Source organism: Lynx canadensis, chromosome B2, assembly GCF_007474595.2.
Source record: "Lynx canadensis isolate LIC74 chromosome B2, mLynCan4.pri.v2, whole genome shotgun sequence".
Lineage (NCBI taxonomy): Eukaryota > Metazoa > Chordata > Mammalia > Carnivora > Felidae > Lynx > Lynx canadensis.
The window spans coordinates 58,952,404-58,966,543 of record NC_044307.1 but is presented as its reverse complement, the minus strand read 5'-3'; the positions used below and the strand labels follow the sequence as shown (position 1 = coordinate 58,966,543).

The window sequence follows — 14,140 nt, the reverse complement described above, 5'->3', positions numbered from 1 at the left end:
TACACACAGAGTGAGATAATTCTGTAAATTTAATGAATAAATGTTTATAATAGATTGAGAAAATCAGTGATAATTATTATAAGTCTATCACTGACAGGAAAGATGTCCGAAAATATTTTTCTAATATTCATTCTTCTAGAGTAAAGAATAGATTCAGTAATTTCTGGAAGTATGATAGAACTGTCGTAAATACTTGCAACAGATGTATAAATTGAGTTCAAAGTCATTATCTGATACATTTTGTTTTAATACACCATTTTCAAACCTATCAGTGTGAAAAAATTATTTCCCGGATGTACCTTTTACTGCTACAACTGAAAACACTGTCAAACTCCTACCTACTCTGTGATCCCTTGGAATCATCACTGATTCACTGGGAACACACGACAGCAATCAATGAGAGTATCATTAACGAACATATCTTGATTTTAGTAAAGTATTTAAAAGATTCATTACATCTTCTGGACTATATTGAGCAAAATATTTGATGAAAAATTTTTTTTCTATTTGAACACAAATGCAAGAGTCATAGTAATTGGATCACTCTAAAAAGTGATTTTGGTCAAAATCTTAGTTACATGGAGTGCTCTTGAGAAATACAAATCTTTTTTACACAATCATGACATTGCACATGGAATTTTAATGCCTTCTGTCCAACTGGTACAAAAACTCCACTCTTTATTGACTAAACAGTAAAACCTTTCCTGTCACCTTCTCTAACAGCTCTGTTTTTATAGGACTTCACACTTTTCTCTATTGGCATGTATTTCCTGTAATGTTTACATATCACTGATCCTAACTTCTCTATGAGAATTTAAAAAATAAGCCCAAGCCTTATCCAAGCACTTGGATCTGGGTACATGACTAGTGTCTGACACTCAATTAGTTAATGTATGATGAATGAGCAAAAGAGGAGCATAGGCATGTTAAATTTCTGGTGGTTGTTTTTGTAATTACAATTATGTTGAAACAAGTTAATTAGGAAGAGTTCCCTTGAAAAATCAGAATAAAAATCTGTTTCAAAAACATTACAAGAAAACTTGGGAAAGCACTTTTATCTAGACTTCTACAAAATGAGAAAGAAAAAGAAAAACTATATACAGCTTGTTTTTCTAAGTGTATTTTTCTCTCAATTTAATTTTATCTATGGAAATTATTCATGTTCTCATGAATGTTTTCTCTATGAATATACAAGTTAAAAGATTAAATTATTGCTTTCTCTTAACATTATTTATTGGTTTATCATACACACACACACACACACACACAAGACTAAAACTAGTCACAATTCCATTTCAGGAGAATTGGTCTTCTATCATCTGGCAAATAGATACAGATTGACTAAATATTGAAACAAACATATGTTCAGCACAATATCCGGAAATAGACTAAAAATAAATTCAGGGTGACTCTGCCACATATAGTTATAACCATTCTCAATGGCAAGGCTTTTGAAAGACCCTTCCTCTATTAAATGCATGATACTTTGAACCTGGCATCTAATCATTGAAATGCATCCAATTTCTTCAACATCTGTCCATTGAATTAAGCAGTAATGAGATTGTTTTTGCTAAAATGATTTTTTAAATTTAGCTAGAGTGCTTCTATATCAAAAATATCATTCAATAAATGGGCAGAATAATACCCAGTTGTTAACATAGGATAAAGTTTTATGATTACAAATTATAAAATGAATACAGTACAGAATTAAGCTCAATAGTATTTATCAAAGTTTTATTAATTATTTTCCCCAATACATTCATTTTTTAAAAAAAATTCCCCACATAAAGAACATTTAAGGGGAAGTATATCTAGAAGTTTGTTGAAGGAAGTCATTGAGACAATATGACCTTGTGTTGACCTGAAAACTGGATCCCGGCAATTAGAAAGCAACTCACTTCTTCTGCTTGTCCTTGGCATGTATGTTCTGTCCACTAGACAAAGTTTTGAGAGAGTAATGCATTATTGAGACCATCTGGACTTGATACATGACAACCTCATTAATGCTTTAATATAAACTTTTAAGATTTGGGGAGTGTGTGTGAAGATCTTCTTGTCTTGTGGATGCCCAAGACATGCCTGGAATGTAAGTTCCCTTGCATATTAAACCTGTCCCCCACCAATTTGGAGTGGTTTGCCTCTTTCTTCTGGCTCTCCTTGCTTTGAATCTGTGGGGACCAGTTTCAAATTTCACTTGAGGAACTTCCCAGGGTGTGAACCAACAAAGGTAGTTTGTATTTTCTCCAGAGGAAAAAAAATGAAAAGAAAATACTACCACTTATTTAAATTAAAAGGCTAAAATTTAAAATATACATATACATTATGTATATATGAAATGCTTTTTCTTATTACATACAACTTCTCATTTTCCTGCTTTTCTCTAGAATTATGTGCATTTGTGATCCAGGTTACCATGGATCTCTCTGTGAATTGGATATGAATGAATGTGAAATCTCACCTTGTCTAGATGGAGAAGATTGTGTCAGCAGAACTGGTGGATACAACTGCCTCTGTGCTCCTGGTTATACAGGTAAACCTCTATCTGCCCTGTCTGTATCAACATATGGCTATCTGTAAAAAATTGGCAATCTTATATTTATTCTCCAAAACCTGAATCAACCTGACACATGCAGGTAGCACAGGAAGTGCAAGAGACTTTAGTAAAAGAAATTAGTAAAAACAAAAATTATGCTTTTCAGTGTATCATTTGCTAACAACTAAGAAATATATGAATAATATTTCAAGGTATTTTACACATTTATGATTTTTGAATTGAGATGTATCTGAATTATATTTCTATTTTTATAATGCAGAGAAGTATCAGTGTATGAATAAACTAAGAAATAATACTATCATATCAATTACACAAATGTCATCTAAAAATATAGTAAGGTTAGCTCTTTTAAATATACTTATATGCCAGAAATCAAGGAACCATTGTGAACTTAACCTTCTAGCAGAAAAATATGATTTGTCTTAATATCAATTATTCCACAACACAAATGCTATCCAAATATAAAGACAACAGTCATCAAGGAACTAAGGAAAGAAAAACATATTAGCCTTCTAAACTTTGGCTGAAAAACTTTATGAAATACAAAAAGCTATATTATTTTTATTACCAATATTAATTATGTGAATCCAGAAAAAATGTATTGAAATCTCAAGTTCCAATTTATTAATGTCTGATTTTTATACCACTGGGATCTCTTGGGTTCCTTTCCTGAGGGAAACTAATTAAGTGTATCTAATATTACATTCTATTCTCTCAGGCATAAAATACACTAGAAAAATAGAAATAAGATTGGAAAGCAAACTGATAAAAAAATTAGAGGTATTTCTATTGGATAAGTGATCAAAAGGCAAGAAAAAGTTAAGTGACATGAGCAAAGAATACACAGGTACTTTCCTAAGGAATCCTGATGGCGTCAGAGAAGGTTACATTGGTAACAATTGTTATATGCACAGAAGTTTCTGCTTAAATTAAAAAAAAAAGGCTTAAACTCATATCTACAGATTTTATTACATAAGGAAGAGGCATTAAATTTTGACTATAAAATAGGATCCTTTCTAAATGCCATGTCACTCATCAAATCCCAAATTATTAGAATTTTTATTTGGGACCATAGATACCACCCAGCAATATCATTTGCCATGGCCATTGTTTTCTGCTGCTTACTGCTTGTAACAGTGTTAAAATAAGAAATGACACACTGAGTTCAATGTGAGTGAGAAACACATTTTGTAAAATTATTTGATGTAACACATTGTTCTGATATTTTAAATTCATTGTAAAATTTGAAAGTTTAGCATTTTTTCCACAACCTCTCTATTTTTATTGAAAGCTGATGTGCTCAGTGTTGTTTCAAAATTTAATATTGGTGGCACCTGGGTGGCTCAGCGGGTTGAGCATCCCACTCTTGATTTTGGCTCAGGTGATGATCCCAGGGTCTTGAGATCAAGCCCTGTATAGGGTCCACACAGGGAGTGGAGACTGCTTGAGATTTTCTCTCTCTCTCTCTCTCTCTCTCTCTCTCTCTGTCTCCCTCTCCCTCTCTCCCTCTCTCCCCCCACTTGCCCCTTTCCCTGCTCATGTGTGCTCTTTCTCTCTCCAAAAAACCAAACCAAACAACAACAACAACAACAACAACAAAATAAGATTGATTTGCCAATTAGACACCACAGTGGAGAAGTTGAGTACACAGTCAGCTGTATGAGATAGTCTAGAATGAAAACATAAATTGTGAGAGTCTTCAGATACAACTATAATACTAGATAAGATCACACAAAAGTGAATGAGAGAAGAGGACTAAGGACTGAGCCCAGGAGCACTGTAATATTTAGCAGTCCATGAGAGGAAGAAGAATCAATACAGGATATTGAAAAGAGAAGTCAAAGATACAGGAAGAAAAGCAAAGGAAGACGAAGTGCAGAAAGCCATGTAAATTCTTTCAAGTAGAGAAAATGATCAACATTGTCGAATGTTACTATTAGGTCACATAAAATAAGGACTAAGTACTGAGCATTGGAGAAGCAGTGGCAATGTCATTGGTGACATTATCAAGGAAGCAGTATGGTTGGAGTGGAGGGTGCAAAAGTCTATTTGAAGTGGATTTAAGAGATAATGTGAGAAAATTAGATTGCTGAGAGTGAACATGCAAAATTTATTAAAGGAGGGTTTGCACTTTTTAAGATGGAAGCAAGAAATGGGGCAGTAGCTTGAGGAGGGAGAGAGATTTAAAATAAAAGTTTTTTCTCACATACTTAAAAAATAACTCTGACTCCTATGTGGAGAATAGACTGCAGAGTTTCAGTAGAAGCAGAGAGACAAATCAGAAGGCTTTGGAATTACAGTTGACCTTGAACAAGGGTTAGGGGCACCAACCCCCATGCAGTCAAAAATCCATGTATAATTTTTGACTCTCCCAAAACATTACTAATAGCCTACTGTTGACTGGAAGTCTTACCAATAACATAAACTGTTGGTTAACATGCATTTTGTATATCACATGCATTATATACTGTATTTTTACAATAAAGTAAGCTAGAGAAAATTATCAAGAAAATCAAAAAGAAAATACACTTATAATACTGTACTTTTTTTTAATATCCATGCATAAGTGGACCCATGCATTTTAAAACCATGCTGTTCAAGGGTCAGCTATAGTTTAAGTGATAGATTAGATCATAGTAGAGATGGTGAGACATGCCTATATGTAGCATATTATGCATGCTCAAAATATTAATGAATAGATGAATATTAATAATATACAAATATTAAGGTTACCACTAAACTAATCATTGATTAATCAAACTATGTTCCCTTTCTATCTTTTAAGAAAAATTCTTTAACTCCCTCTCACTGATTCATTGGGTTCTGAAACACTTTTTATTTACTTTTACTTTGGGGACTCAAGCTGTGCTGGAATGATGCTCTCATAAATATACATCAACAAGGCATACACCACGTAATTGGTTAGTGGGAAGGCCACTTATGATTCCTTCGGCTTCCATTCAATCTCTAAATCTGAATTTGTTTGGCCTCTTTTCCAAGGAAAATTTAAATGTCAAACTCAGGAAATTATGCTTGTGTTGGGGTTAATTATTGTAGGCTTCTCATATGAAAAGAAATGAGCTTTCTTCTTAATTTCAAGATTTATTGGAAAGTTACAAATACCCAGCTTACTTGCCATTGTAAAAGTGGATTTTCATACCTGGTTTGATGGATTAGTACGAGCCCTCAGATGAATTTACTGTGGAGTAATTGGGGGTAGTCCAAGTGTCTCTGTTAGGCACAGTCATTTCTGAGATGATTTAGCTGTCATTTCAGGCCAGGTGTATCAGAGACTGGCAGCTTGCTACATGGCTTCCTGGAAGGGTGGGAGGATTAAATTCTCAGACTTCTACTAGATAGCTATGACCATAAAAAGAAATCATTCATATTTACTCTCTCCCTAATATAGATATATCTGAGAGAGATTATAACCTGATATACCCCAAATGATATTAATTGCTATGGTGAAAGACTGTGTAGGAAAATGATTACACGGGGCTGGAATAAGGTTAAGAGTTGTGGAGGCAAATTTAAACACAGCAGTTAGGGAAGGCCATGGAAAGACTGATTTTATTTAAGATTGACATACCATTTGGTACACACATCCATATTGTATAGATAAAGTGGTAGATTGAGAGAGAGTAAGACATCAAGAACCAAAAGTACACTTAATAACCTATAAAGATGAGAATATTTCTCTAATAACAGGTTTTTATATTTTTATATAACTGGACCATTAAGGGAAGAGGTTAAAACAACAAAGAAGTTTTTATATTTCAAGAGGATATTAGAATATTCATAGTGTGTATATATAAAATTATATTTAAAAAATCATTATCACATCACAAATCAAGTAAGAGAAACACTTAAAATTTTAGTTGTAGTTGGCAGTCTAGCTAGTGTCTGCAAACTAGGAAAAAAAATAGGAACTGCACAAGGACTAATCTAATTTTAAATTTTCAAAGATTTGCATATTTCTCAGAATGCTTTCATTTCCATACCTGTGTGTAATGTGAACCCTGTCTTAGCAATGATTTAACCTAAAGTAGGGTGAGGAGTGGGGCGATGATATTTTAGGGCAAATATAGAAAATATAACAAACCTGTGCTCAGAAGCAACTTCTTTCAGTATTTTAAAATATTTCTTCTGGTTTTGGGGCACCTGGGTGGCTCAGTCACTTAAGCGTCGACCTCAGCTCAGGTCATGATCTCAGGGGTTCGTTGAGCCCCACGTGGGTTCCGTGCTGACAGCCCAGAACCTGAAGCCTGCTTCATATTATGTCTCCCTCTCTCTCTGCCCCTCCTCTGCTCCCACTCTATCTCACTCTCAAAAATAAACAAACATTAAAAGATTATTTTTATCTTAAAATATTTCTTATGATTTTTACTTTCATATGTCCTTTTTTTTTACTTTATTTATTTATTTTGAGAGAGTGAGAGAGCACACACATGCAAGTGAGGGAGGGACAGAGAGAGAGGAAGAGAGAATCCTAATCTGTCTCCATGCTGTCAGCTCAGAGCCCAACTAGGGGCTTGATCATGAACCGTGAAACCATGACCTGGGCCAAAATCAAGAGCCAGAATCTAAATCAACTGAGCCACCCAGGCAGCCTTACTTGCATATTTCTATATAGTATATTTATACTACTATTTCTGTATTTTTTCCAATTTTTTACATTATCTAAATAGTTTTTCCTATAGAAAATAAAGATTTTGCTGTGTTATCACCATTTCTATTCACTAATTTATACATGTTTTTCCCACTACTTTCTCCCAAAATGGTTATATCTAAAATCTTATTAGGAATTAATATTATTATTAATATTACTATAATATTATAACTATATCAGTTTTCCTTTTTTATTTTCATTTTATTTTTACTGATTTTGATAGACATATTTTCCAATGCCTTTATTATATTGTTAAAATCATTTGCCTCTCACTTTTAATTTCCAAAAACTTTCTTCTTGTGTAATGTTTTTAGGTCATCCTGTAATTTTTGTTGCTAAGAAGTATTCTCTTTTCTCTATAATAGTATGTATAGGGTTTCAATTATTTTATCCTTTGCATTATCTTAACTTGCAAATTTCATTTTTTTCCTCTGTGTATGTTTTCTTTTTTTCCATGTATCTCTTTATTTAGAGGTGTGTGTGTTTATGTGTTTTTAAAATCATATACTCCCTGAGTATCAGCTAATATCTCAGAGAGAACCAGTAAAATGTTACTTGAATATTCTGAGTGAATGAAAAGTGCTCAACTGGGGACTTTTGTACTGTGTGTGAACATAAATACCACATATTTTATTGAAAATATCTGAAATGTCATTACTGATGGGATTTTCCCTTTCACTGGCTTTCCTGGAAAGGCAGGTAAAGAAAATGGAGATACAGATAGGGATTATTAGCAGGGAAAGATGACACGATTTTGATAAGCCAGAATCTTAGAGCCAGTTAGATAGGTCTGTTTGTTAGAAACAGCCAACACATTTTTAGGAGAACAATGTTTAATAGTCAACTTTTTTTTTTCCTAATTGCTTAAAATTATTACTTCAAATCTCTAGTGAATATATAATGTAAAAATTGTGTGTTAGTGGAACTTTGGGAAAATAAACAGACCAATAAGGTCTCTAGCACAAGGCAAAGTGGTACAAAAAGAGGACAGAATAGGACTCCTGGGTGGTCCAGTCAGTTGAGCGTCAGACTTTGGCTCAGGTAATGATTTCGGGGCTCATGAGTTCGAACACCGCCTTGGGCTCTGTGCTGACAGCTCAGAACCCTGTCTTTCTCTGTCTCTCAAAAATAAATAAACATTGGGGCGCCTGGGTGGCTCAGTCGGTTAAGTGTCCAACTTCAGCTCAGGTCATGATCTCGCAGTCCGTGAGTTCAAGCCCCGCGTCGGGCTCTGTGCTGACCACTCAGAGCCTGGAGCCTGTTTCAGATTCTGTGTCTCCCTCTCTCTGACCCTCCCCCGTTCATGCTCTGTCTCTCTCTGTCTCAAAAATAAATAAACATTAAAAAAATTTTTTAAAAATAGTAAAATAAATAAACATTTAAAAAAAAAAAGAGGACAGAAGTCATTGGAGGAAAGGAGCAAAGTATTGGATAAGAGGTTGGCATAGCCTAGCTGAAGAAGTAAGTGGGAAACTCACGAGTCTTTCAAGAAATCTTGCTCATTAAGACCACTTCCAGACCATGTTTGCCACTTCCTCCACCAAGTCCTAATCTCCCCTGTCCCAGTCTAAATTCTATGGCTCACAGTTATAATCACTGCTTCACTTACTTCCATTATCCTACCTCTCTCCCATTCCATAATACTCACATTAAAAAACCTCACCTCTGATGTTAATCCCAACTTTCCATATATTTTTCACTCACATGGATTGTATAGGCCAGGAGAAACACACACACACACTTAGTGTTCTTCCCTTCTAAAGTGTGGACCTTAAGGAAGCCCTGGGGGTAGCATGACAATGTGCCTTATCTCTAATCAATTCAGTTTCCCAGTATCCTACCTATTATTTCTAGTTCTCTCTTCTCTTTTTAAATACCAATCACCCTTCCTCTACTTAAATTTCAACTTATAACTCTGTCTCATATTCCTGATAAAATACAAGTGATCAGAAAAGATTTTTTTTGATGTTTATTTATTTTTGAGAGACAGAGAGAGTGACAGAGTGCGAGCAAGGCAGAGAGAGGGAGACAAAGAATCTGAAGCAGGCTCCAGGCTCTGAGCTGTCAGCACAGAGCCGGACATGGGGCTCCAACTCACAAACTGCCATTCTGTGTGAATTTTCACTCATACACTGCATTTTTCCATTTTTCTCCATTCCTGTCCAAAATTAACCCTTCCCCCGGCAATTTGATTCTGTCCTTTATCACTATTAAAGGATATTCATCCTGCAATTACTGTCTGTAACATAAATTATTCCCTCCATACTGTCACTACTACTAGCATGTAAATGTTAATATTTACCTCTTTCTCATCTTTTATATCTCTGTTAAACTAATACTAATTTCTCTCTTTTTAAATGTTTATTTTTAGCGAAAAATTATTTTTATTAATAATATGCCAAAATTTTTGAAGAAGTGGTCTCATCTCAACAGGTTTTTTTTGTTTGTTTGTTTGTTTTTGCTCTTCATCAGCTTTTTTTTAAATATGAAACTTATTGTCATATTGGTTTCCATACAGCAACCAGTGCTCATCCCAACAGGTGACCTCCTCAATGCCCATCACCCACTTTCCCCTCCTCCCACCCCCCATCAACCCTGAACTCCCAACTCTTATATTCAAATAACGACTGAACATTTCCACTTGGATGTTCATAAAACATCTCAAATTGATTTCCCAGTTCTAAGGATTTATCTCTGCTCTGCACCAGTATTTTCCACCTCAGTGAATGGCATCATTGTTCACCAATTTCTCAGGCCAAAATCATGGAGTTATTCTTGACTGTTTATACTTCACCATGAAGTCCATCAGCACATCTTGGCTGATCTTCAAAATATATTTTAATTCAACTAGGTCTTACAATCTGTATTACAATCACTCTCATCCAAGCTAGCATCATCTCTTGCCTAGACTATAATATCTTAACTTGTTTTTGTCTTTCACTCTTTTTGCATTAAAATATATCCCTCAGCCAGCACCCCGAGTGATCATTAAATATACATATAATCACTTCACTCCCAGGCTAAAATCCTCCAGTGCTTCTTATAATACTTTGTAGGTGGCACATACTCTTTGCTTTGGCCTGTAAACCCTATATGAGGTATCAGGCTGGTCCCTGGCTCCCTCTCTGATTTCATTTCCTACTACATTCTCCCTCACTCCCCTAGTTAACCTACTATTCTGTCTGGGTACAAATCATGTCCCTCAGACATGAGCATAGTTTTTCTCCTTCATTTCATCAGGTCTCAAACGTGAGTTCCTCTTATAGGCCTATCTACATTACATAAAAATAATACTATTTTCCTCTATCTACGTACTTCTTTTGTTCCTCCATAGCAATCAATTATCACTGTCTAATAATTATACCACCTAGTTATTAAATTATCTCTTCTGACTAGAATTGAATATCTTCAATAGCAGGATTTTTGCTGTCTTTTGTTCACCTTTGTATCTCATTGCCTAGAAAGGTGCCTAGGACATTAAAAGCATTAAAATATATATATATATATATATATATATATATATATATATATATATGGAAGGACATTATACACTAAAAGTAATTTGATTTCTTAATTGGATTTGATTTTAACTTTTTTATGTGTTAATGCACATAACTGCTTAGTGATTATAGATTTTTAAGTGTTTTCACTTTTCATTTACTTTCCGTAATGCCATTAAAATAAACTTTTTTAAATAGGAGATAAAATTCTCACTTTTATAATGTTGATTTATTGGTACTGTGGCAAACCATTCAGAGAAGATTTTACTGCCTGTATGCTGAAAAAGAAAACTGTGCATATCCGGCTCATTCTGAATTAAAAGCATATATACGTGAATCCATAACACCATAACACCAATTCTAAATTCAGGGGCAATATAATTTGATTTAATATTACTAAGTAAAATAGTTATATGAGATAAATCCAAAAGTGACCTGAGATGTAAAATTTAGACCTTTTCTATTACTCGTTAACTCATAATAAATCTTTCTAAAAGGAAACCAATGGCAAATTAAGCCAAGTGACCTTATCTTTGATGATTCTTTATATAATATATAACAATCTTGAGGCAGTTAATATTTTATATCCTACAAAATAAGATGCTAAAAATAATGGTTGAGATGATATACTACCTCATAAAAGTGTATCAATTATCAGATATTTATAGGTCATTATCCACTTGTATTTAGTTTTCTAGGGCAACACTATTTATATGTCGTAAATGTGTCCATCAGATATTTTACAGAGTAATTGGGCCTAGAGAAATTCTATAGATACATTATTAAAATATATTTTATATTCTATCATTAAAAAATACTTTATTATGCAAGCAAATTATTAATCAGAATGATGCTCAAGACCTTTGAGTACCCAAAATAATAATTATAGGACAATTCAAAGTGTTAGGTACTGAGGTGGTTTTGTTTCTTAAGTTTTCCTGCTTCCCACGTTCTAATCATGTATAAGCGCCCAAAAGAAGAGTGGATCAAATTATGAGTTTTATTCATGAAGGTTCAATATCTTCTTTTTTTTTAATTTTTTTTAACGTTTATTTATTTTTGAGACAGAGAGAGACAGAGCATGAATGGGGGAGGGTCAGAGAGAGGGAGACACAGAATCTGAAACAGGCTCCAGGCTTTGAGCCGTCAGCACAGAGCCCAACGCAGGGCTCGAACTTACAGACCGCAAGATCATGAACTGAGCCGAGGTCGGCCGCTTAACCAACTGAGCCACCCAGGCGCCCCATGAGGGTTCAATAACTTCTAAAATACAGGGCTTTCTGATAAAGCCATTTTGAAGAATATACCTGTAACCTATGTCCTGAAGTAAGAATATTGTAATTCTAACAATCTCTCCATCATAAACAGAGACTTTGGTACAAACTGAGAGAAGAGTTAGGTGTGAAGAGCAACTCCAAGTAAGATTTACAGGTTTCACTTCTTATAGGTTTAAAGTCAACTGAATGATAAAGACCAAATGCACATAAAGTGTAGCAGGTCTATGGGTGTATTTCCAGAAAACAGGCCTTGAAATACTTTCTGAGGTAAACTTACCAAATACATCTGGTCCCCAGGTCACCCCCCTTTTGGCCAGCCTCTGATTTCAACTGCATTTGAAGGGGGTAGTTCTGAGTGCTCCCAGCTCACCTCATCATGACAGTTCCCCATGTCAAGTGCTTGTTGAATGTCTGTTCCATCTCTAGAGTCTTTTCCTATACCATGGAGCCAGGTTAGCCTCCACACATGCATAACTCAAAATACAGGAGGTCAGCGCCCTCAAGGTATGCTTCAAACAATGAGAGATTGAAGACAGTTTATAAATAACCCAACCACTTTCCTTTCTTGCAACTAATCCTGGTTATATATTATTCACTCAATATTTCTTTTTTTTTTTTAAGTTTATTTATTTTGAGAGGCATGGGAGGAGCAGAGAGAGAGGGAGACAGAGAATCCCAAGCAGGCTCCAAGCTGTCAGCACAGAGCCCAATGCAGGGCTCTAACTCATAAACCCTGAGATCATGACCCAAGCCCAGATCAAGAGTTGGACACTTAACCGGCTGAGCCACCCAGGCACCCCAATATTATTCACTTCTTAGTCATTGTGCAATCATGTCCTCTACAAAAGCATCTTTAATGAAGCTTCTTCTGTTAACTTTTAATTTTTCTCTGGTCTCACTCTTCCCACTCCCTCATTCTCACTTCCTGAGAAACTCTACAGAATAAATTGAGTCATGATCTCACATTCTGATTTTAGCAGAATCCAAACTAAGACAGTAGGTTTATGACGTAAGAGCAGGAATCCAATGAAGCTTCCCAAAAACTGAGGCATGGAGCATATTTCCTACTTTTGGAAGCATGGAAATGTTTGCCATCAGTCTGTGAGACATTGCTATTTGAAAATCAGCTTTTCCTTAATTGGCTAGAAAGGGAAGGAAAGAGAAATGATGAACTTACACCCGTTCTACCCCTTTTGGCAAGTGGGTCTGAACCTATTCACCTATTGAAACTAGGCAAAAACATAACCCCACAACTATCAAAAATGAAATGTACTGCCTATAAGAGAAACAATATGCTTACTTTTGAGACTGAAGTAATCTCCTAGCATTTAAATGACTGTTGGTAGCAGCTCCAGAAAGTCAATGTTTTTCATTTGCAGTGTAGTTCCTTCCCACACTGTCTTTATTTAACTGAAATGTTCTGTGATTATGTATAATATAACCATATTTAAAGAAACATTAAAGGCCTTCTAAAATCAAAGCATCAAAGCATTAACAGGCCAGTTAACTCTGGCTTTTAATCAGATAAATAATTAGAAATATAATCCATTGGAGAGCAAAGATCTTTGGAGACATTTGTGATTTGAAATCTTGACCCCCAATAACTCTAATACATAGAGTAGAAAAATGCCTTCCATCTGGTGGAAGGCATTTAATGAGTGATTAATCCCACTGCTCTATTTTAGTTCCTTATCCTCTCTCTCTCTCTGAGACATTCTTTCACCTGGTTTTCTTGTCTTGAGTGTTTTTTTCTCTAAGTCCTTTTGGTAATAGTTACCAGCATTATCTGACTAAAAACACAGAACTAATCACATGAAGCATCTTTATCAAGGCACGCTTTAGTAAGTGTGACTATTGACACCCCTGTGCCACTTATCCTCCCAGGTCCTTTCACTTAGCTCCTACCTTGTGTCAACTTGTCTGGGTGATGGAAAAGTGAAAAGGGCAGGTTAAACCCCTTGACTTTGTGCTGCTTATATTCTCATGAGACCCTGACAGAATTCAAGCTTTCCTATACTGACTCTCACAGTCATTTCAATGGAGACAACAGCAGGTGAGGATTGAGGAAAGATGAGATATTATCTTTTCATCTTGAAACACAGAAGAGCCAAGTAATTCTCCCTGGAGGCAGGGAACTCAT

The 14,140-nt window shown here is 35.0% G+C and overlaps 1 protein-coding gene across 1 annotated transcript in view; it reads left to right on the top strand.

Moving 5' to 3' along the window:
• EYS (eyes shut homolog) overlaps window positions 1-14,140 on the top strand; it is a 1,650,074-nt gene that overhangs the window by 557,262 nt on the left and 1,078,672 nt on the right. The window contains exon 18 of the mRNA XM_030315776.1: window positions 2,385-2,530. Within this exon, the coding sequence (XP_030171636.1) occupies window positions 2,385-2,530 (146 nt within the window). The remainder of the gene's footprint in view (window positions 1-2,384; window positions 2,531-14,140) is intronic.